This window comes from Vulpes vulpes, chromosome 11 (assembly GCF_048418805.1).
Source record: "Vulpes vulpes isolate BD-2025 chromosome 11, VulVul3, whole genome shotgun sequence".
In the NCBI taxonomy this organism is placed as follows: domain Eukaryota; kingdom Metazoa; phylum Chordata; class Mammalia; order Carnivora; family Canidae; genus Vulpes; species Vulpes vulpes.
The window spans coordinates 2,322,060-2,343,449 of record NC_132790.1 but is presented as its reverse complement, the minus strand read 5'-3'; the positions used below and the strand labels follow the sequence as shown (position 1 = coordinate 2,343,449).

Genomic DNA, 21,390 nt, shown 5'->3' with positions numbered 1-21,390 from the left:
ACTAGGACTTTACTTGAAGGACTCACTTCAGTAAAGAATAGGGAAAGGGACAAATGAGTAACTTTGCAAACACCTGGCAAAGACCGTACCAACCAGCTGGTGAAGATTAATGTCACCAGTGATGTCGTGTGGCTGTCATGTAACTTCCGAGGGGAAGTAGTGAAAATGGCACTTTACGTCTGTGATCTCTGCCCATCGTCAAAGCACATAAGCCCAGTCTAGACACGTGAAAACATCAGATGATGTCGGTTTCTCAGCTTTGACAAATATACGTTGGTAATGTAAGGGGCGATGGAGGGAATTGGCTGAAGCATGTATGGGCATTCTCTGCTCTTTCTCTGCAAAATTGCTATACTTTCAAAACTATTCTGAGTCCAAAACATTATTTATAAAGACCACATTATTAACACTTACATGTTTTTCCATCTCCCAGTTGTTAATAGATACACAGTATTCCACAGCACTCCTTAAATGGGATCATGCCTAGTACAGAGCTTGGCAGATAGTAAGTGCTCATTAAAAGTTAGATTCATTGTTTTGTTGTTAAAATTATGATCAGTATTCCACCCTCATTACTGAAAATTCCCCTATCTGGTGTCCTTATAATGCTATTTCTTCCTTATTTTTATTTATTTTCTTTGTGCACTGAGATAGAGCAGCCTGGCTTTTAGAATTTGCTGTACGATCTGAGGGTGGGGACATGTAACCAACTGAGAGCAAGATCATTGTTCTTGTTCTGTTCCAGTGTCATCCCAGTGGCTGTTTGATAGACCTCTGCCTCCAGATGGGCGTCATCATGTTTTTGAAGCAAATATGGAACAACTTCATGGAACTGGGATACCCGTGAGCACTTTATTTTTAGACTTGCCTTGTATATAGCTACACACAAAAAAAAGGACAGGTAGTGTGAATAATTCTTAAGAATTGGGGCCTGGTAAGCAGACAGGTATGGGTTCCATTCCTGCTCTGCTGCTCACTAAATGTGTGACTGTGTGTGAGTTTAGCCTTTCTGAGCCTCAGTTTTCACAGCTCTGAGAGGGGATCAGTAGCTCTCTGCTCCTCGAGAACACTTGTGAGGATTAAAGGAAGGAGTAGACATCAAGCACATTAAGAGGCTTGTTGCTCTTCTTAAAGCACTATTGACAGTACGTAGGTTCTTAAGGATAAAAGTGACTTTCTGGTTTCTTTTGGCCACCGAAAGACTGAGGTAATGGCTATTTAACAAAGACAACCTCCATGTAGGCTCCCTCCCTGAAAAAACAATAAAACAAAGATAAAATTCCAGATAGGGAGATCTTGTACTCTTTATTACACAGAAAAAAAAAAAAGTCATTAGGACAGGATTGATTTCACAAAACAGTAGCATTCTCTTTTGTCCCTTTGGATGGAGCTTAATGGTTGTGGAAGGCTGACGTGGAAGGGTGTCGAATGCCCACTTATACATCTAATAAAAATATATTACTCCCCCAAATACACTGGAATCGAGTTTATGTCAAACAATGTGTTGTGGAAGCTTTGAGGCCTAGCCAAGGTTGTTAGAAACATTACTATTTTGAGGAATTTCTTGACTATAGAAGAACTAGTTAATTGATGATACAAGTAGCTTAGGCTTAGTCATCTGACTATCCTGCGATTCCTCCTCCTTGCGGGCCTACGAATGGTGTCACAACATTTCCCAAGTAGAGACAAGGGCTGCAGAAGTGATATCCACCCTGCAATCTGCCAAAGAGTGTTGTGTTAAGTTGCAGGCAGTCTTAGAGCATGGACGATGAAATGACTGGGACCTGGTTCACGTTCCTTTTCTGCTTCTTGCTAAAGATGATTATGATTTATTTGACCTATCTGTGACACTGCGGGGTTTTTTTTGTTTGTTTGTTTTTTAATTTAGAAAATAAGGGAAGAGATTACAGGAGATGCCCAGTGGTCTTTAAACCTTCAACAATAAATGACAGAACCGTTTTGTGAAGAGATTTTCATACTGATCCTCAATATTCAAAACGGATGGAAACCAATCTCTTATAAGTGGAGAGAGCAGAGGGATGGAGGATTGGGGAGCCCAGCCCATTGTCTGTATCCCTTCCTATCCCTGACTCAACTGTGTGAGGCTCAACAGATGTGGAAAAGTCATTTGAAAATAACTAAGGAGATTAGGTAACAAGTGGCCGCCACAGGATCTGACATGCTGTGAATGCAAGAGCTTCATAAGCATATGAAAGGTGGTAGAGTGGTCATTATAGTATTAAGAATGATTCTTATTGTCATTGTCCAGGTGCTTGTGTCCATACCATGCACTTTGGGTAACACGTTTTTACCATGACCTTGGGCAGCTGGGACTGTGTCTCTCAAATCCCAAATGTACCATGGTAAGGGACATCCTGTTGGTGCTTTTCCAAGTCCAGCAGGAGTGGACCAAAGCAATGATTTGGAAACTTTCATAACACAGTTCTCTTTTTAAAAGTTAAACCTTATGCAGACTGTGGTAAATAAAACAGAACTATGCGGGCCTCAGTCCCAACACCCAGCCCCTTTTCCATCTTCATGAGGTCCCAGAGGCAACCTCCATGGGACATATACTGAAGAACCAATGACCTCACGTTCTGGTCTGTGATGGTTCTTCCAACGCCCATTGAGTTCTGGGTCCATGGTTAATTAATACTGAGAGTTAGGTGCACTGTGCGATTCACTTCATTCTAGAGGTAATTTTCATCTAACTCTTGAAATAACTGCCCAGGAGTCCCCACTATGGGATATTTTGGAGTCACATAATGTACAGACTCCCCCTAAGCTCAGGAAATAGTGTTGTTTATTCCTTTCTAGGTCTTTTAAATGGACTCAGACACAGATCCATTGCCTGTAAACTATTGCTCACTACAGAAGCAGAATGGAATAGTTAATACGCAAACCATTCATGTTCATAAACCCAGAGCGGTGATTATCAACTTACTAAAAGCCACACAGCTAACACCTCACAGGGTGGAGCCTTTATCTCTTGAAACCTTATCTAGGGCTCAGTTGTTTAGTGCAGGACATGATTTTACTCATGTTCAGAGAGCACAGCCCAGAAGATTTGAGGTTATGAGCAATGAAGGGCTCAGATCCAATCACAACAGATGTATTTATATAGGTTGGGGAGGTAGGGAGGGGAGGAATCATAGAAATGGGTATTTCTCTAATAAGTATAGGAAGCACGTAAGTGTATGGGGAGATTAATTCCCAGATACATTATGTAGATGTTTATAAGGTCTAGGAAGGCTGAGGCCTATCCTCTCATCTGGAACTTGGAAATGGAGACCATGCAGATATCTCCAGCACCCAGCAATGCTTAGTGGTATCTTTCTTTCCTTAATACACTATAAATTATTCACCATATAGTTAAATAAGGGCTCAAAAAGCCTTTGTCTGCTCTGTGATGTAGGTTGATCCAGAACTGGTGGTCACGACATAAAATCAAGCGGGGAATACAAGATGCATCCATACCTCAGTGGGAAAATGATTGGAACCTGCAGCCCATGAATATTCATGGACTGATGGATGAGTATTTAGAAATGGGTAAGGAAGAAACTTCTACACAGCTATTTGGCTGTCTTGATACATTTTTGTTTGTTTTTACTTCATACGGGCTTTGATTCAAGAGAGAAAACCATCTCTCTCCTTTCCAACCCCAAGCATTCTAAAATACATCTATACCTTTATCTCAACATTACGAGGGAAGATATTAAACCAGTGTCCTTGGAAGACGCAAAATCTGTCTTGTGTCAGCCATAACATTTGAGCAACAGGAAGGATTTTCTCATAGTAGAACACCTAGCTTTAGGGCAGATATTTGAAAGGAACAAAATAAAGCAAAACCCATCCCTATGCCAAAAACATGCCATCTTGTGCAAATAAAGCAATGATTGTTTCTTACAAGAAACCTTTGCTCAGACCTGGTGAGAGTTTAGCTTTTTTGAGAAGCCCCATTATTTATATTAAGCAATGGAGGATTCTCACTCCAACTCTAAAATCTTTGTGTGCTGTCTTGATATTTGCTTTTTCTCTGACCTATTCTCACCTATAAAAAGAAAGGATGAGATTAGGTGTCTTGAGTCTCTCGTAGAGCTAAGCATTTTTCTTCAAAGCCTCCTCTTTGACTTCTTTTTCCTTCACTCTTTCTTCATGCTGGAGAAAGCACATAGACTTTCAGCCCATTAAGATCAGAGTTTATTTTTTTATTTATTTATTTATTTTTTTAATTTTCTATTTATTTATGATAGTCACAGAGAGAGAGAGAGAGGCAGAGACACAGGCGGAGGGAGAAGCAGGCTCCATGCACCGGGAGCCCGATGTGGGACTCGATCCCGGCTCTCCAGGATCGCGCCCTGGGCCAAAGGCAGGCGCCAAACCGCTGCGCCACTCAGGGATCCCAAGATCAGAGTTTAAATGCAGGTTTTAACTTTTTTTTTTTTTTTTTTTTTTTGATATCCACCCTTTAGCAAGCTTACTGAACGCATATGAACTCTAGTTATCTCAACTGCAAAATATGATGAGCATATTTACCTTGTAGGGGTATTGGAAGGATTACAAGCGATTTATGTAAAGCACCTAAAATGGCACAAAGAAAGCACTCAATAAATGGTATTGTTTATATTATTAATGTTGTGATGCTCTCTATCCCTGGACAGTTTTGCAATTCGGTTTTACCACCATCTTTGTTGCGGCTTTTCCTCTGGCCCCTCTTTTGGCTTTGTTAAACAATATCATTGAGATCAGGCTGGATGCATACAAATTTGTCACCCAGTGGCGGAGGCCTCTTCCAGCTCGAGCAACTGACATAGGTAAGATTCAGGAATTAAATGGTTTTGGCATTGCTAAGGCCAAGAAGTGCCTTGATCTTAGCACCATGTGGGTTTCTATTGTTGGGGTCCCTTCCAAATTGAACAAGACTGAGCAGTTTGGGTCAACAAAATAATGAAATGGACACAAACTCAGTTGAGAGTTATGTGTATACTAAACATACTATCTCACGAACTTGTTTATAACAAAAAATCGTCTCCTATCCATCTTCCCATGTTAGTATAGTCCTGTCTCATTCTTTATAATTACTACACAAATTTCTATTGCATGTTATATGACATTTCTAAAAAATCATCCCCTTAACTGAAGACGCTTAGATCATTTCAGTTTTTTCTATTATAAACAACACTGAGGTGAACGTACATCTTCCTATGTACTTTGATCATTTCCTCAAGATAAACTCCTAGAATGGAACTCCTTTGTCAAAGAGCATGTAGGCATTTAATTTTTTTTTAATTTAAATTTTGATAATTTCTCAACGTGTTCTCCAGAAATATAGTGCCAATTCTATTTCCATCAGGTATAATAAGGGGTCTTTTTTTTTTTTTTTTTTTTTTTACTGCTCTGTCCTCAATAATCTGAGGAGGGAAAACGATATCTTGCTTTATTTCCTTGCATTTTTATAATTATGAGATTAAATATATTTGTATTTCTTCTTTACTGTTTATGACCTTTGGCTATTATATCTGATTTGGTAATCTTTATCTCTGTTTACAATATTAACCTTTGATATATATTCAGATGCCGGTTTTTAATCTTTTACTCTATCATGAGTAAGGTTTTAGTGTGTATATAATCGCACTGATATATCTGTCTTACAGTTATCATTTATGACATTCTTAGAATGTCCTTTAGAACTCTCGATTTTTCACTGTGTTTTAGTTGTTGTTTTATATTTTAGATATGTGTGTGTTGTTTGGTTATCTGTTGGCATTTTAGGATTTTATTTAAATTGTTGACCTAACTGGAATTTGTTGTTAACAAAGGGGCTGAAATTAAGACCCAGCTTGTTTTCCTTCTAAAGGGTACAAAACATTTATTAAATATTCCATCTTTTTTTAAACTTGTTTGAATTATCTCTATTTTATGAAACTATATGTAAACTTAGTTATATTTCTAGAATCCCCATTTGTCCCTTTGATCCGACTCCTTATTATTGGCATACTGTTTTACTAAACTATAGCTCTGAAACAGAGATTCTAAGTATGTGAAAAAGCAAATTCATAATTTCCCTCTTCTTTTTTGGAGAATTTTCTGGCTATTATTGCAAAGTTGCCTTTTCAGTTAATTTTTCTCATATATATGCTCCACAGCCAACAAAGCTGATTAAAATATTCTAATCTATAGAGATTTAATGCTATTCAACTTGAGTTCCCATTTTTTAAAATGACTAAAATTATTATTGCTATTTAATTTAGACATGTTTATTATGTCATTATTAAAATAATATAAACGCATTAAAGAAAATCTAGAGAGTAAATCAAAGAGGAAAAATTCAAACTCCCTTTCCAGCTTTAGTTAGTGTTTATTGCATTTTCCAATGCAAAAATTATTATTTTTTTAAACATCAACTTTTACTGTAATCGATAGTATGTGGATACCGTATACAATTTCAAAAGCTTTTTCTTATACCTGTATGCCAGACTGGAAAAGTCAACTAGTGATTTCCATATCTTGACATCAAACTTTTACATTTTTATATTTTCAATGTAAAAAATTCTTGAAACAATTCCTGATGATATTTTAATTTTCAGCTCTCCCTTCATGGGTTCTATCTTCCGTCTAGGGAAAAGTATTCAGTAGATGTCTGATGTGTAGGGAGATAAAGTAAATAATGGACAGAGCTGTAGCCCCCAAGTAAGTAAAACATTCTTTCCAAAGACGATCCATTCAGTTTTAATTTTTTTTTTTTCCATTTCATCCCCTATCTCCACTCTTTCTCCTACTAGGTATCTGGTATGGCATTCTTGAAGGAATTGGCATATTGGCTGTGATCACCAATGCATTTGTAATTGCTATTACATCTGATTACATCCCACGTTTTGTCTATGAATACAAATATGGCCCCTGTGCAAGTCGTTTTGAATATGGTGAAAAGTAAGGTTGAAATTTACACATTTTTCTGATACGTTTTATTTTTGTGATTGAAGTGGGAACTCATTGGGAAGTTTTGTTCTGTGACCATTACGGGCAGTGTTTTTGATCATTGTACTTACCGCATGCTTTTTGGAGGAAATCAAGCGGATAAAAAGGGCAACAGTGCTTTTTAATCAAATAATTTTAGAGTCTCTCTGTGTTTTTACTTGGAAATGCATCACTGGCATCCAAATATTAAAAGCATTATAATGTATTTAGAAGTTAAGTTCAGAGCTGGAAGAGACATTAGAAATCATGCAATTCAATCTTCTGATTATATAGATGGGAAAACGGAGGCCTACACTAGTTAATCAATTTGTTTTCAGGGAATAAAGCTAGTTTGCAAGGAGATACAGAATAGGAGGGAAATGTCAGCTATGTGATAAAGGAATTTTCCAAATGAATTTATAACAAGAAATTTTAAGGTGCAGAAAACGCTGCCCTGGATCTTTGTCTTTTTTTGTTGTTGTTATTAAAATTTGAATCCACACTTTAGAGCAGCATTTCTCAACCTCTGTGCTATGGACATTTTAAGCCAGATAATTCTATTTTGAGGATAAGGTGGGGGCTATTTTGTGCATTGTAGGATGCTCAGCAGTATCCTTGGCCTCTCCAGTAGATACAAATAGCAGCCTTCCTACTCCCCAAGTTGTGACAACCTAAAATTGTCTTCAGACATTGAAAAATGTTGCCTGGGGGACAAAATCATCCAGTTTACAACCACTGTTGGGGAGAAATGGGTTTTTCACATCTTTCCTTCTTGAAAGCAAGTATTAAGAAAGAATACAAGAGAGCACTGGACTTGGGGAACAGAAATTGGAGTTTCAGCTGGAGATTAGCCTTAGGTGTGGAAGTAGTGATGGGAGCTAAAGTAGTGATAGGCGAAGCCACTTCCCCTCCTTCCTCAGGAGCAGCATTGGGCATGCATCTTCCTTAGATGTAGGGCATGTGCCCCAAGAAGCTGAGCTATGGTTTAAGATGAAATCCACCCTGAGTTCTACTGATGAACTGATGTATTTCACAGAACACTGAAGTGCCTTTCTGAACAGAAACATCTGTCTTTCAGAGAGAAGTAATAAAGGAATAAAATATATTTTGGAGCCTTGTCAAGGGACTTTAACTTCAAATCAATTGCCCAAGATCATCAATCTGGACCTATAATAAAGAAACAGTGTCTGAAGTAACATTTTATAAACTCTGAAAGACTATATAAATAAGTTGCTTTTATATTACTAGTGAAAAATCAAAAAAGTCCCTTCTTCTTAATTCAACAAAGTCTAGAAGCAGATTTTAAAGGTTTATAACATGCAGGCATATTTGGCAGCCCTCTTCCTTAGGAGCATTTTTTGCTACTGTCTTTGCTTCCCCCTAGTGGCAGGTGAAAATGAAATTGGCTGGTTCTGTGTTCTGTTTACTTTTTTTTTTTTTTTTTTTTTGGATATTTTTTAAAGGGTCTTTAAAATCAGTTAATTAACATATAATGTATTGTTGGCTGCAGAGGTGGAGGTCAGTGACTCATCAGTCTTCTGTAATACCCAGTGTTCATTACATCACGGGCCCTCTGTTACATTTCAAGTCCTGGCTTTCAAGTAGATGGCACCTGACACCTTCTCCATATTCATTCAGTGACCAGATATAGAGTAACTTCAAGAAGAGATGTGCAGGGCTTGTATGAGGTTGAAGCCACATTCCTAGGGCCATCCCGTTATTTAATTTTTTCCAGGTATGCTTAGAAGCTAAACTGGAAGTAGATTCATTCAGATCAGAAATTTTCAGACCAAAGCAGCAAAAGGACAAAATGGTGATAGAGAGAAGGGTATTGGTAGAGAGCGGTTGAAATGATAAATCATCCCTCTGGGGAAGGAGGGAAGGGAGTGAAACCAGTGTAGTCCTGTACTTAAGAATTCAGAGTTTAGAATGAGATAGATTCACATTAGAATCCAGGTTGTAACAGCTGTTTATCCTGGGCAGATTCTCAACATGTGATCCGCAGGTCTCCTTCAGATTATTTCCATAATAATAACTAAGATATTATTTGCTTGCTTTGCCAGATGGTACAAAAGCAACAGTGGGTAAAATGTTCTGTTGGCTTTGCATAATTGTATTCTTCACCATTGTATAGCTACCACTTAAAAAATGCCAGTGAGAAAATTCAGAATGCCCTCGATGAAGCAATAATAATTTAATTATATCAAATCTCCACCCTTGAATAAATGGCTTCTCAGTATTCTATGTGACAATATACGAAGTGTGATAAAGCACTTCTGCTACGGGCTAAAGTACAATGATCATCTCAGACAAAAAAACTTGCATGATTGTTGAATTTGCAAACTACTCAATTTTTTAACATGAAACAGTGATTGCCACGTAAACTATGATTATTCAGACTTGGATATTTAGGCGTCAGTCTTATGAAATAAACAAAACTATCTTGTCACTTTAGGGAAAATAATTGACAGTAATTATTGCCATTAATAAAGTTCAAGTTTTGAATTGAAAATCAGAATTTTGGATAACTTTATCTACCACTGAGCTTGAAAGGTTCCCAGTACTTACAGATTTTTTTTCCTGATAAAAGTCAATGCTGATGTTAACAATTATTTTCATAGTCTGTAGTAAAAATATAACAACATTTGGAAGGTCTAGATAATTCAGGAAACAAATATTTCCCAAGTGACCCATACTTAATATTGCAAAGTCATGTATAGATAAAATATAAATTCAAAGTACAAGATAGACCTGTGGATTTTAATGTAAAATCCATGTCAAAAGTTTATTGATACTTTAAGACTTCACAGTGCAGTTAAACTTTAAGAAATGATCACGGGTAGAAATTTGGTGCAATGTCAATGAAAAATATCCATAATTACTTGAAATGCTATTAAAATATCTTTTGTTTCAAGTACTTGTCTATGTGAGTCTAGATTCTCTACTTATTCTTCAACCAAAATAACATCCTGCATCAGGTTTAATGCAGAGACAGGAGAATCTAGCTCTCTTCTGTTAAGGCAGGCATCAAAGGATTTGCAAATATGTGAAAAAATGGTCATTCTTCTCACTACATCCTTTGGAACATATAGCTATTTTTCTTTAAAACTGTGCTATTTATATCAACTTGTAATGGATTTGATAAATTATTTAAATGAATTAGTAGATAAATATTTTCTAAATTTCTGTTTTAATTTCTAATGTGTGAAATACCAATATGTAAAACCCCTCTGCTAAAAGCTCCTTGAGGTCCTCAGTAATTTTTTAAAAATGTAAAAGGTTAGCTGAGATCAAAAACTTTGAAAATGACAGGCTAAGAAGGAAGTTATTTAGTCTCTGTAATAGTTCTTTAATCTATATGATGGAGATGATAATATGTATGTTCTAAGGTTATTATAAAAGTTAACTCTGACCACAATTTAATACCTCACCAACCAGGATAGGGATTTTTACCTTTTTTTGTGCATTGTCAGTCATCCAGGAATTTTTCTAACAAATTACAGGTCCTCCAGAAATATATATTGAATATGTTAATCACAAATACACATGGTGTGATCAATTGGTTGCTTAATTATCATTAACTAGGTAGTATGTTATGCATATATTTATAAAACACACACTTAGATTTTTAACACAATGCCAAGTGCATAGTAAACACTTAATAAGTGTAAGCAAAAAAAAAAAAAAAGTGTAAGCCAAAAGAAAGGGGGAAAACAGCCCACAAGAGTAAATTAAGGTAAAATTATGGATTCATGAAAGGAGATAGAGACCTGAGTGACCTGAAATTTATAATTAGAATGGAAGAATAATAGTAATTACTGAATCCCGTCATATGTAATGAAAGAATTGGACTCTAAATTTATGACTCTCTGAATCACATGATACTTTTCTTTTCTCCCAGTTGTTTAAAGGGATATGTCAACAATAGCCTATCCTTCTTTGACCTGAGCGAGCTTGGTATGGGAAAATCTGGTTATTGCAGGTACTTACTTATAAATTACTGCTTTCATCACCCATCTCCTCCCTCTATATGCCTATGAGCCCATTTCAACTGTCATTTTGAAGTTTGGGCAAATTAAAAACATTTGGGGCCTTTGCACTTTGGTCTCTATTCCTCAAATTCTTTGTCTTCTGGATTTTAGGTACCGAGACTACAGAGGTCCCCCTTGGAGTTCCAAACCCTATGAGTTCACCTTACAGTACTGGCATATCCTTGCCGCTCGACTGGCCTTCATTATCGTGTTCGAGGTGAGTCACAGGCTGATAAAATCACTACTGGTAAACGCTTTCCCTACTGATACAATAGTTGACTCTTCAGTACATCAGTTCCTCGTTGACTTCCAAAAAAAGGACTTGTGTCTCTCACAGTAAAAGGTTTAAATACAGTGAAACTACTCTAAGACATGCAAAGAAGTAAGAGCTAAATGATGTAAGAAGGTAGGTCAGTGGGTATTTATACCAGAAAACTGGGATAAAAGAAGCTGTTAACAGTTGAACTGAAAACATTGAGCCTGTGAGTACCCATATTTTAAAAAAGGAAGGGTGGTTTTCAGCATCTGATGAGAGAATCTATACTTATTCATGAGGGTAGAGAAACTTTTCTAATCAACTTAATTACAGTTGACCACACGTGTACTTGTATAAGGGACATTGCTTGAAAAATCTTTCCTAAGCTCGATACAGTGAAGCCTTTAGTCCTGGAATATATTGAGTATGCTCTAAGGTGCCACCAAGTTCTATGGAAAAACTTGGAACACATTTGTTTTTTAGGGAGAGGGAAAAAGAAGTAGCCATACATAAAACTTCTGGGAAAAAAAAGTCTTTTTAAGGCAGACCTGCCTCTCCACTGATCTCCAGAAAATACCTCAAATTTTGTAGTGAAACATCCATCATCCGTAAAATGAAATGCTTACATCTAAGGTTTAATCCAGGAAGAAATTCTATTGCATAATGACTCTATGAGCCTACAAAAATGTCTACTGATGAAGCGTGACTTTTTACTTTATTAACAGGTAGCATAAGAGATTAAGGCATATTTCCAATCCACTGATTCTGAAAAGTCTTTTTATTGTGTTTTAAATGTGTACTTTTTTTCTTCTTCATCTTCTTTTGGGAACTCAAGCAACAGACTTTGTCAAATGCCTCGATTCACAGCAACCTGTCATCATGGATACATGCGATTCCCTCCTTATCTTTTCTTCTCCATTCCCCATTGCTAATTCCATTACCCACCCACTCTAAAAACACCCACTTTCTTTTCTTTAGAAGCTTTTTCACATGTTTATATTTGAATGTACATGTATTACATAGCGTATAACTGTATTATATATTTATAACTATATCATATATAATAACTATATTATATATGTAATATAGTATTAAATGTTCTATTTTCAAAATTGCCTTGATAGTATTATGTAATAACCCATTTTAATCTCTAACTTTACTTTTTTTAGATCTAGAGAGAGATCCATCCATGAAGTCTATCCATATCATTTATTCTGTCTACTTATATTTGATAGTTCATTGAATTTAAATGCCAAGTCCCCTAAGGATGGATACTTAGGCCTACAATAATTCTACCTCTATAAATCTCTGATTAGGAATGTTGGACCCGTTACCTTCTAAACATATTTAAAAGTTTTTCAGGAGTATTATACTCAGGTGTGAAATTATTTATATGCATACTCGATTTCACATAATACTGACAGGTTGCTTTCCAAAATTCCCTTCGATTTTCACCAGATTTTCATATTGTCTGAATTTCTAATTTTTTGCAATTGGATAAGAGTAAGGTAATATTGTACTTTAAATTTTTTGGTTTAATCTACTTACTTATGAAATTGACTATCACTTTTATTACTAGAAAGCCATTTTGGTTTCCTTTTTGTGACTCTATAACTTTAATCTATTTTCGGCTGAGTTTCCGTTTATTTGTTACCAAATTTCAAGATTTTCTTATGTGTTCTACTTATTAGTATTTACCAGTTATAAATGCACCAAATAGCTTTTTCTCATCCATAACCTATTAATTTACAAATATTGTCTAATTTTGATGTCATCAAGCCCATCGTTACTTTCCTACAAAGGTTTTGGCTTTTTTGTCTAGCTTCTCTAGGAAATTTTCCTATCTCAAGGTCAAAAAAGATATTCATTTTGTACTAATAATTTTATAGTCTTACCTATCGCACGTCTTAAAGATATCAGGACTTTTTGTAGAAGGAAAAGGCTATTTTTCTTATTCTCTACATGGTGACATAATTTTTGTACAGCTCTTTACTAGTATGTTATTTATTTACTGATTTGTAAATCCACCTCTGTAATATTCCAAGTTCCTCTAGAAAGCATGTGCCTGGCCTCAGTGTTCTGATTTCATTACTCTATTTGCCTGTTCCTGTTCACTGCCACACTATTTAAACGCCTTGGCTTTGGAATATATATCCTCGTATCTGGTAAAGCTAGCCACTTCCCTCACCTGCCAAGCTTGCTCTTAGTTCTAAAAATTGCCTTGGCCATTTGGAGTTATTTATCACTCATATAGATTTCAGAGGCCATTTTTCACACTCCCCCAAATATCATGCAAGGATTATGGTCAGAATCATATTTACAGAAAGCACATGCTGACTTATTTACATAATCCGTGCTGATTCATTAATAAACATGGCATTTATTCAAATCGTTCTTCTATCCCTTAATAGAGTTAAAATATTGTCTTGCTTGTTCATTCTTTCTTATTTCCAAAAACTTTGTAGTTATTTTTATTGCTGTTAAAAGTACTATCTTAGCCTCCACCAGGATTTGATTGGTATTTGCTGGAATTCTAATGGTCTTTCTTAGATGCATGTAGCTCCTTGTTTCAGTCTTTCATTGGCTCCAGTCTTCTGTCTGTGAAGCCTATTAGATTGTCTTTTCAAAGGATAATACAAGTTGCCAACAGCGACAGCTTTGTCTCTGTACTTGGGAGACTTATGCCTCATTTCTCCTGCTTGCCTTGCTGTGTTGTTGGGAATTTCAGCATGGTACCGAATAGCAGTGGTGTGAGCAAGTGTGTCTTGTTTCTAACCTCATTATAAATCCTCCCCATTTCTTTCTTTAAGTATGATACTTGCTCTAGGTTTGTGGTTAAGATAAATTCTGCCCATTTAAGAAAATTGTCATCTGTAACTAGTTATAAGCTTGCCTTGATAAAGGATAATCTTTAGCTTTAAAAAAAAATGGTTCTTAAAAAATAGTGCATCATCTTTGCATATCAGTCTCTCCATGTGAATCAGTTTAAAGGGTTATTTATTATCATTGTATAGGACTCCATGCGTATTCTTCACTCAAATTACAACACGTTTTTGATTTTTATTTCTATACTTTTGAGACACATTGCTGGATAGTTCTGCGAATACTAAATATTTGATCAGGAAAGAATCTCCTGGTCTACTTTTCTCTGGGAAATAGAGCCTGCTTTACCATGATCTACCGTGGAGGGCGGTTTCCTGAGACACTGATCGTAAACCACATGAAAAGTACCTTGAGTTCTTCCTTTCTGCGTAGAGAGACAATTGTCACAAAGTCCTATAGGTAAATGGGTTTTTTCCCCACACATCATCTGACTCTCTCAGTATTTCCTTTTCTTTTCTGAGTGATTGAAAGGTCTACTCTCCTCCACAGGAAAAGAGAAAGAACGCATTTATTATCACAGGAGCTGATATTTTAGTGGTGCTAATACTGCACCAAGCCCTTCATGTACAGTTGCTCATTAAGCCTCAGCACCACCTTTAAGAAATACTATTATTGGGATCCCTGGGTGGCGCAGCAGTTTGGCGCCTGCCTTTGGCCCAGGGCACGATCCTGGAGAACCGGGATCGAATCCCACGTCGGGCTCCCAGTGCATGGAGCCTGCTTCTCCCTCTGCCTATGTCTCTGCCTCTCTCTCTCTCTCTCTCTCTCTGTGACTATCATAAATAAATAAAAATTAAAAAGAAAGAGATACTATTATTGTCATCATTTTAGGGATGAGACACAGACAGCGTAGGTGATTTGCGTAAGGGTGACAGCTAGCGGGTGTCAGGGAACGGTTCAGGCACAGATGGTCTCATTCAGCCTCTGAACTTTCAACCATGAACTTATTACCTTTTTGGGTTTTGATCCTGTCTTTATATATATATATATATATATATATATATATATACACAATACCTTTGTCAGTCTGTTTTTAAAAATTAATACATTTTTATCAGAAAATAATTCTGCAGTAGAGACAAAATATTTCACAACATCTGAACTTGCTAGAATAGAAATTCCATAAAATGCATATGCTGGAGGTTGAGTCCAATGCCAGTGTCACAGACAGTATTCCATGTGCCTCGTACCCTGCAACTGTGATCTATCAGACGTGAGTTTTCTCTGGATGTGATCTCTCATCTGTGTATAACCATGCGTGTCACAACAGGATTGTGTAATATATGAGGATTGTATAGATGTGACCTTCAGGTTCATTCAGTGTTTATAAAGTGATATCAACAAGTGGCACCCAAAAGAGGAAATTCTGGTTTCTCCTAATACTGATGTGATGGAAAGCAACAGTGTAGTAGTCTCAATATAATTTCTGGAAAAAAAAATATTCTGGATTCATATTCCATCATAGTAGTTCCCAAAAGCAGCTACTTAAAAATCTGGATCTCTATTTGACAGAAGACAGCTCTCCTTTTAAGTATCCCAATTTCATTGTCGTACATGGAAATAAATTGGTTCTGCATTACAAAAAAAAAAAAAAAAAAGTTCATCCTGAGATCTGCTGCTTGATTGAAAGGCAAATGCAGCATTGTTTATGACCTATTTTATAATTGGCCTTCCAGAATCTTTGAAAACTGTACTTTTCCCTCTTAAATTTGCAGCACCTTGTTTTTGGGATCAAGTCATTCATCGCCTACCTGATTCCAGATGTACCAAAGAACCTGTATGACCGAATACGACGGGAGAAGTACTTAGTCCAGGAGATGATGTATGAGGCTGAACTAGAACACTTGCAACAACAACGGAGAAAAAGTGGTCACCCCGTGCACCATGAATGGCCTTAGCTGATGCCTGTTGCCCAGAGGGGAGTAGCATTAGCGGGAATGACAGCAACTCTAAGTGCTGGGTGGGATCCAGAAGGAAGGCAAACCATGTGTGTGATATGTTAACTTGGAAATGCGTCGCAGCCATCTCTGGGATTTGGAATATCCAGGCTTCTAGGGAAGAAAAAGCTGACTCATGACCTTAAAAAATGGTTCGATTGACAGTGCAGGAAGCCAGGATCTAATTCTCAGACCCAGCCTCAGGGAGTTGTGTGTTTGGAGACCTCCACCTCCCGTCATGCAGTGGAACGGGAAGGGTGACAGTGAGGTTTCTAGCGACAGATTTCCGTGTAAACATTCCGAAGGCAGGTGTGCGTAGGGGATCACGTGGGCCTCGGTCACATACTCTGGAACCGTAGGCTGAGCTGAGATACTCACAGGAAACCACTTAAATCAGTGCTTGCCTTTGCTGCCAGAAACCCGTGTCCCTTCAGCTTCTAGGTTTGGGGAAATCCCCTTGCTCCCTGCTGAGATGACAGATGTGTGTCCCCAAGGAGTTTATGCTGCTTTACATGGACTGTGCAGTTGAAGAGCTGCACCCCACCCTTCGTAGTCAAACCAAAACCTGAAATTCTAAAAAAAAATACCAATCCTTGACATACATCCTATTGCATTGGCTACGTTCAAATGCATTGTATCACTGGCAGGACTAGTTGTGCTGCCTTTAAAAAAAAAAAAAAAAAACTAAATTCCAAGAGAGCCACATACTTTTAAAATATGGGTGTTTATTCCCATATCATTTAGAACACCACTCACCAGGCTTTACGGTGGAAGGCTGTTTGAGAATATCTTTGATTTCTTCCTTTCTGGTTTATCATCACGACTCTCACAGAATCGCAGAGTAACTTGAAATGCTGTAAATATGTTGGTCTCCCTCGTACCTTTGCACGTTGGCGATACGTAATGCAAGTTACATTTTGTGCAGCCCTGAGACCAGTTATGTAGTATGCCGTTGTGACTTTATTCAGGAAAGCAGAAGCCAAATGCTTTGCAGCACTTTACGCTTTTCTAACAATGTGCACTCTTGTTCATGAGCTAATGAAAACAATGCATGAATATAAATTTATATTATTTGTAAAAAAAAAAAAAAACACTTTTTTTTTTTTTTGGTTTATTTTCTTTTCATCCATGAAGGGGAGTTTTCTGTTATAGTTTCTTTGGTAGACTGATTTGGTTGGTTTTTTAAAAACTCTCTAAAACCAAGATCAAGTCAATCGTGAGAGACGTCATCTTGCTTTGTTGTGGAGTTGCTATTTCAGCGTCAGCTCCGTGTTATTGTTCACAGACAGATGAAGTGGAAAGGATGCAGCCTCCCAGGAAAGAAAGTCCGGTGGAGGCATAAGCAATGGGAGCAGGAGGGGAAGCAAGAGGAGAGTTGGAGGAAGGGAATGTGGGAGGCATCAAGGCCCCGTTCCTTGGCAAAACAGTCCAAGTTAATCTCAGTTTTCCTCCCCTGGGAATGGGGTGGAGAAGCACATACATGCACACATTCACGTATGTACGTGCATATATGATTCATCATCTTTGACCAGTTGGGTTTTTGTTCAATTAAAAAAGCACAGTTATTTCCAAAATGCTTAAGGACCAGAGTAAAGATGGTGGAAATAAAGCCATTTTGTATACCTGCTAGTGGGTCCCCAGGAAGGAAATTATAAAGTCCCTCTAACTGGGAGACTGCTTTTTATCATCCTAATGCTGAAAATGTGTTTTTGTTTTTTTTTACTTTTTCTTCTTTTACTCCAGGGGAAAGCTGTGATAGGTTATGGTTGTTCCTTGGTTTGCTGATGACAAAAACATTCACCTCCCTCCTTGGCCTCTGGTTCTGACCGAGCAGGGGGTAGGGCCCCAGACTCCCCCCACCCCCAAGCCTTTGTCACGTGGGACTCGGCCATCAGATGCCTCCGAGGCTCTGTGGGGCCACCTGCGTGTTTGTAGCAGCTCGTGCCACTAACTACATGGGGGAGTTTTGAACTCTTCCATTTTTGTAGCATCTGCAGCATTTCCTCTTCCTCGTTAGCTAAATGTATACCATGCCTGAGAATAATTGCTCCGGTTGCCTGTCGAGGCCATAAAGGGGCCTGACGCTCATGCCTTCCTCAAATTAGGGACACAAGGCAAAGACGTTTGCCTTACAGTAGAGCAAAGAAGGAAGATAGCCACGACCCTGAGAACTCTTTCTATTCTTTCCGAGTTATTTTGGTATCACACCATCCGGGTTTAAAATCCTACTGATTGCCTAGAGAAAAAAGCATGAAAAAGGGAACAATATTTTTCATTAAAAAAAAATTCTAGTACATTGATTTAGACATTGCCTTCCCTGGTAATTTCTGAGACCAATTGGAAAATAGGGAAACAATGAAAAAGTTATCTGGAAATTTCCTTTTGGGACACAAGGCAGTAGAACCCAGCAACGCCTTCGTCTTGTCGACGCAGAGTATTGGCGGGCCCCTCGCGGCCCGGGAGTCTTGGATCACTCTTGCTTTCGTTGAGAGACATGTTTTATATCATGGTTTTCATATGAATACAAATGATTTCTCAGAAGATTTATATAGCACACACTCTTCTCAGGAATTCTGAATTCCACGAATGCTGCTTACCTATTTTCATATCCCAGATCGTTGTCTTTTCTAGCAGATGACGAATGCAGCTGTGCATGCAGGCCGCCTCGGCGAGGTGTTCGGGCCGCAGCTCTTCCGGCCCACGTGGAGCATCGAGGCCGTGGCCGAGCTCCTCTCCCGCCCTCTGAGCCCGGGCACGCACTTTTCACACTTTTCGCACTTTCCGATGAAATGCCGCTGAGTGACTGCATGATGAGACGCACCTTCCGAATGATGCACTTTCTTTTGAAATGACTCTTAGCACAACCTGTTGTAGAACGGAATGAAAAGGAACCTTTTCCACGCAATAAATTATGTGATATGATATTTTTCCCTATAATTTGCATGTTACATTTGATCCCGCTTGTTTCTTAACTGTCAGTCGGAGCGCCTCTGGGGAGGGGGGATTGCTCACTCTTCGAGCTCCAAAGGCCGTGGTTTCCCAGTCTTGCGAGCCCTTGTCACACTCCAAGAAAGTTCTGGCTGTGTGTCTTCTGACAAGCTCGTGGTCATCATCACGGCATGTGCACATGAAACGTGCAGATGGAGACTCCTACTGATTCTAACAAAGCTTTGTTCTAGAAACAGATGGGGGAGGGAGCTTGATGAGCTCTTAAGAAGGCAGTAAGGCTTCGATCCTACAAAAGCGTTTTCTTTCTTTCACACTTGGGCTGGCTCCACCAAGCACCATCAACATGGTCTGAGGATAAAAATTTTAGCACCAATAAAGTTCAGGCCAAGGAAGGGGGACGGGTAGGAGCACTCTAGCCAACTGCCAACAAGAGGCTACCAAATTGCCCATTTTCTTTTCTCAATTTGGTCAAAATTGAAAATCCGAAGATCCAGGTTGGTTAACTGATGTGGCCAAATTGATTAGTCTGTCAATTGGAGGCAGGTAGATGGAGGCCCAGGGGGTGGTGTGCGTGCGTGTGTGTGTGTGTGTGTGTGTGTGTCTACACTGACTATGCGATACCCCCAACGCAGGCCTACTATGGTTATAAAGTGTTTCCACTCCATTTTCCCCCAAATCACAATATTATAACAGGCTCTAGGAATAGTTGTAGGTTCCATCCAGGGGCAGGTTAGCATCTTAATCTTTCTGGCATTCTCAGTAACTCAGGAGCGAGAACCTTTTAGGAATGGCCTGAAAAACCAAGCTTCTGAGAGAAAGCGGTGAGTTTTCCTCCAGGAGTTTCTATTCAAATTGAAACGTGCCAACAGTACGCAGTCCAACTGGAAGATCGATTTGGCTTCAGCTGGAATCATCGATCAGACGAGGTTCCTGCTGCGCAGGATTTATGCATTTGTAATGGTGATAAGTTACCTTCCATTGAACATGCCCTCTGGGTTCATCTGAAAAACCACACTCACAACCACATTCGATGTTTTTTTTTTTCTTTCCTAGAAAACACAAGTATTATAGCCACTGTGTTCCAGCCACATCCATATTAAAGCATCTTTTCCAGGGAAGTAAAACGAAAGCAGACGGGTTGATAGACAAGAGCCTCATATTTAGGATCAACTCCAATTTCTCGTATAATCAGATTCTACTCTCTGGGAGAAGAAGCCTGTCCAATAAACCTCACCTTTCTCTATGATGGTACCAGCGTGTGCTCTGGGACCGTCCTGACCCCACGTGCAAGCTTGAGGACAACACCTAAGAGTAAGCTGTGAGGATGTTGCATTGCTTCTTTGTTTAAGATGGAAGCGGGGTCATATTTCCAGTCATACCCCTATATTGACTTCTTCAGAACATTTATTTCCATCTTAATTCTCTCTGTGTTTGGGGAAAACACTTTCTCTGCTGTTTCGCAAAAGGCAAAAGTTTCCTAAATTATTAGTTGAAAAGCAAAGTTTAATGAGATCTATTTAGATAGTCCCCATGAAATATAATTGTCGCATGGATGGCTACCCCCATGTGGTTTTCCAAACTGCCTCAAACCCTTTATAACTATTTTGTCAGTGTCCGTGCCACTCAACACTACCAGGTGAACACAGTAGATTAAGTTTATTATTTTTTTGAGTGATTTTTTTTTTTTTTTACGTAATCTCTACACCCAACATGAGGCTCAAGCTCACAACCTCGAGATCAAGAGCCATACGCTCTACCAACTGAGCCAACCAAGGACCCCCACGTTAAGCTGAATTTTCTATCTTTCTAACAAGTACTATGTACAGGCTTTTCCCACTTTTTGTTATGAGAAGAGGGAAATCGTGCAGCAGAAAAATCTGATGGCAAAGATAATTGTGGAAGCAATGTTTGGGGGATGGTGGAAGGGACTAAGGGACTTTCCTACCTGAGCAAAGACGTCAGTTTTGCACATCCTATTTCAGCCTCTGCTGTGCACACGCCCAGCCTTCTTTCTGACAGAAAAACAACTGCAATTTCCTTCATCCTTTAACATTCAGAGAAATGAAGTTTTCTCCCCTTGTTTTTTTTCTTATCTATTTTAAGATTACTAAGTTAAATATGGTAAGCTTAGTTTTCAATGACAACTAGTCTCAATTTTCAATACTCAAGATGAAAATGCCCTTTAAATATATGCAATTGTATCTTCCTAGGATGTGTAGCTATCGGCTTCTAGTCTTGTATTTTTGAACTAGGAAAAAGCTAGAGAGTCCTGTGATTGAAGAGGAAATTTCAGGAAGAGACAGAGATTTCCCCAACGTTTCTTGTTCTCCATAGGAGAACTTATGTTGCAACCACATAGTTAGCCAAGTGAACTTAA

At 38.3% G+C, this 21,390-nt stretch overlaps 1 protein-coding gene across 6 annotated transcripts in view; it reads left to right on the top strand.

The window, feature by feature from the left end:
- The window catches only part of ANO3 (anoctamin 3), a 379,990-nt gene extending 360,989 nt beyond the window's left edge, over positions 1–19,001 (top strand). For all 6 annotated transcript variants that reach the window (XM_072725370.1, XM_072725371.1, XM_026018612.2 and 3 more), the window contains 7 exons: positions 746–843; positions 3,416–3,549; positions 4,662–4,814; positions 6,783–6,930; positions 10,859–10,939; positions 11,100–11,205; positions 15,843–19,001. In XM_072725370.1, coding sequence (XP_072581471.1) covers positions 746–843; positions 3,416–3,549; positions 4,662–4,814; positions 6,783–6,930; positions 10,859–10,939; positions 11,100–11,205; positions 15,843–16,025 — 903 coding nt within the window. In that variant the 3' untranslated portion in view covers positions 16,026–19,001. The remainder of the gene's footprint in view (positions 1–745; positions 844–3,415; positions 3,550–4,661; positions 4,815–6,782; positions 6,931–10,858; positions 10,940–11,099; positions 11,206–15,842) is intronic.
- The last annotated feature ends 2,389 nt before the right edge of the window (positions 19,002–21,390 follow it).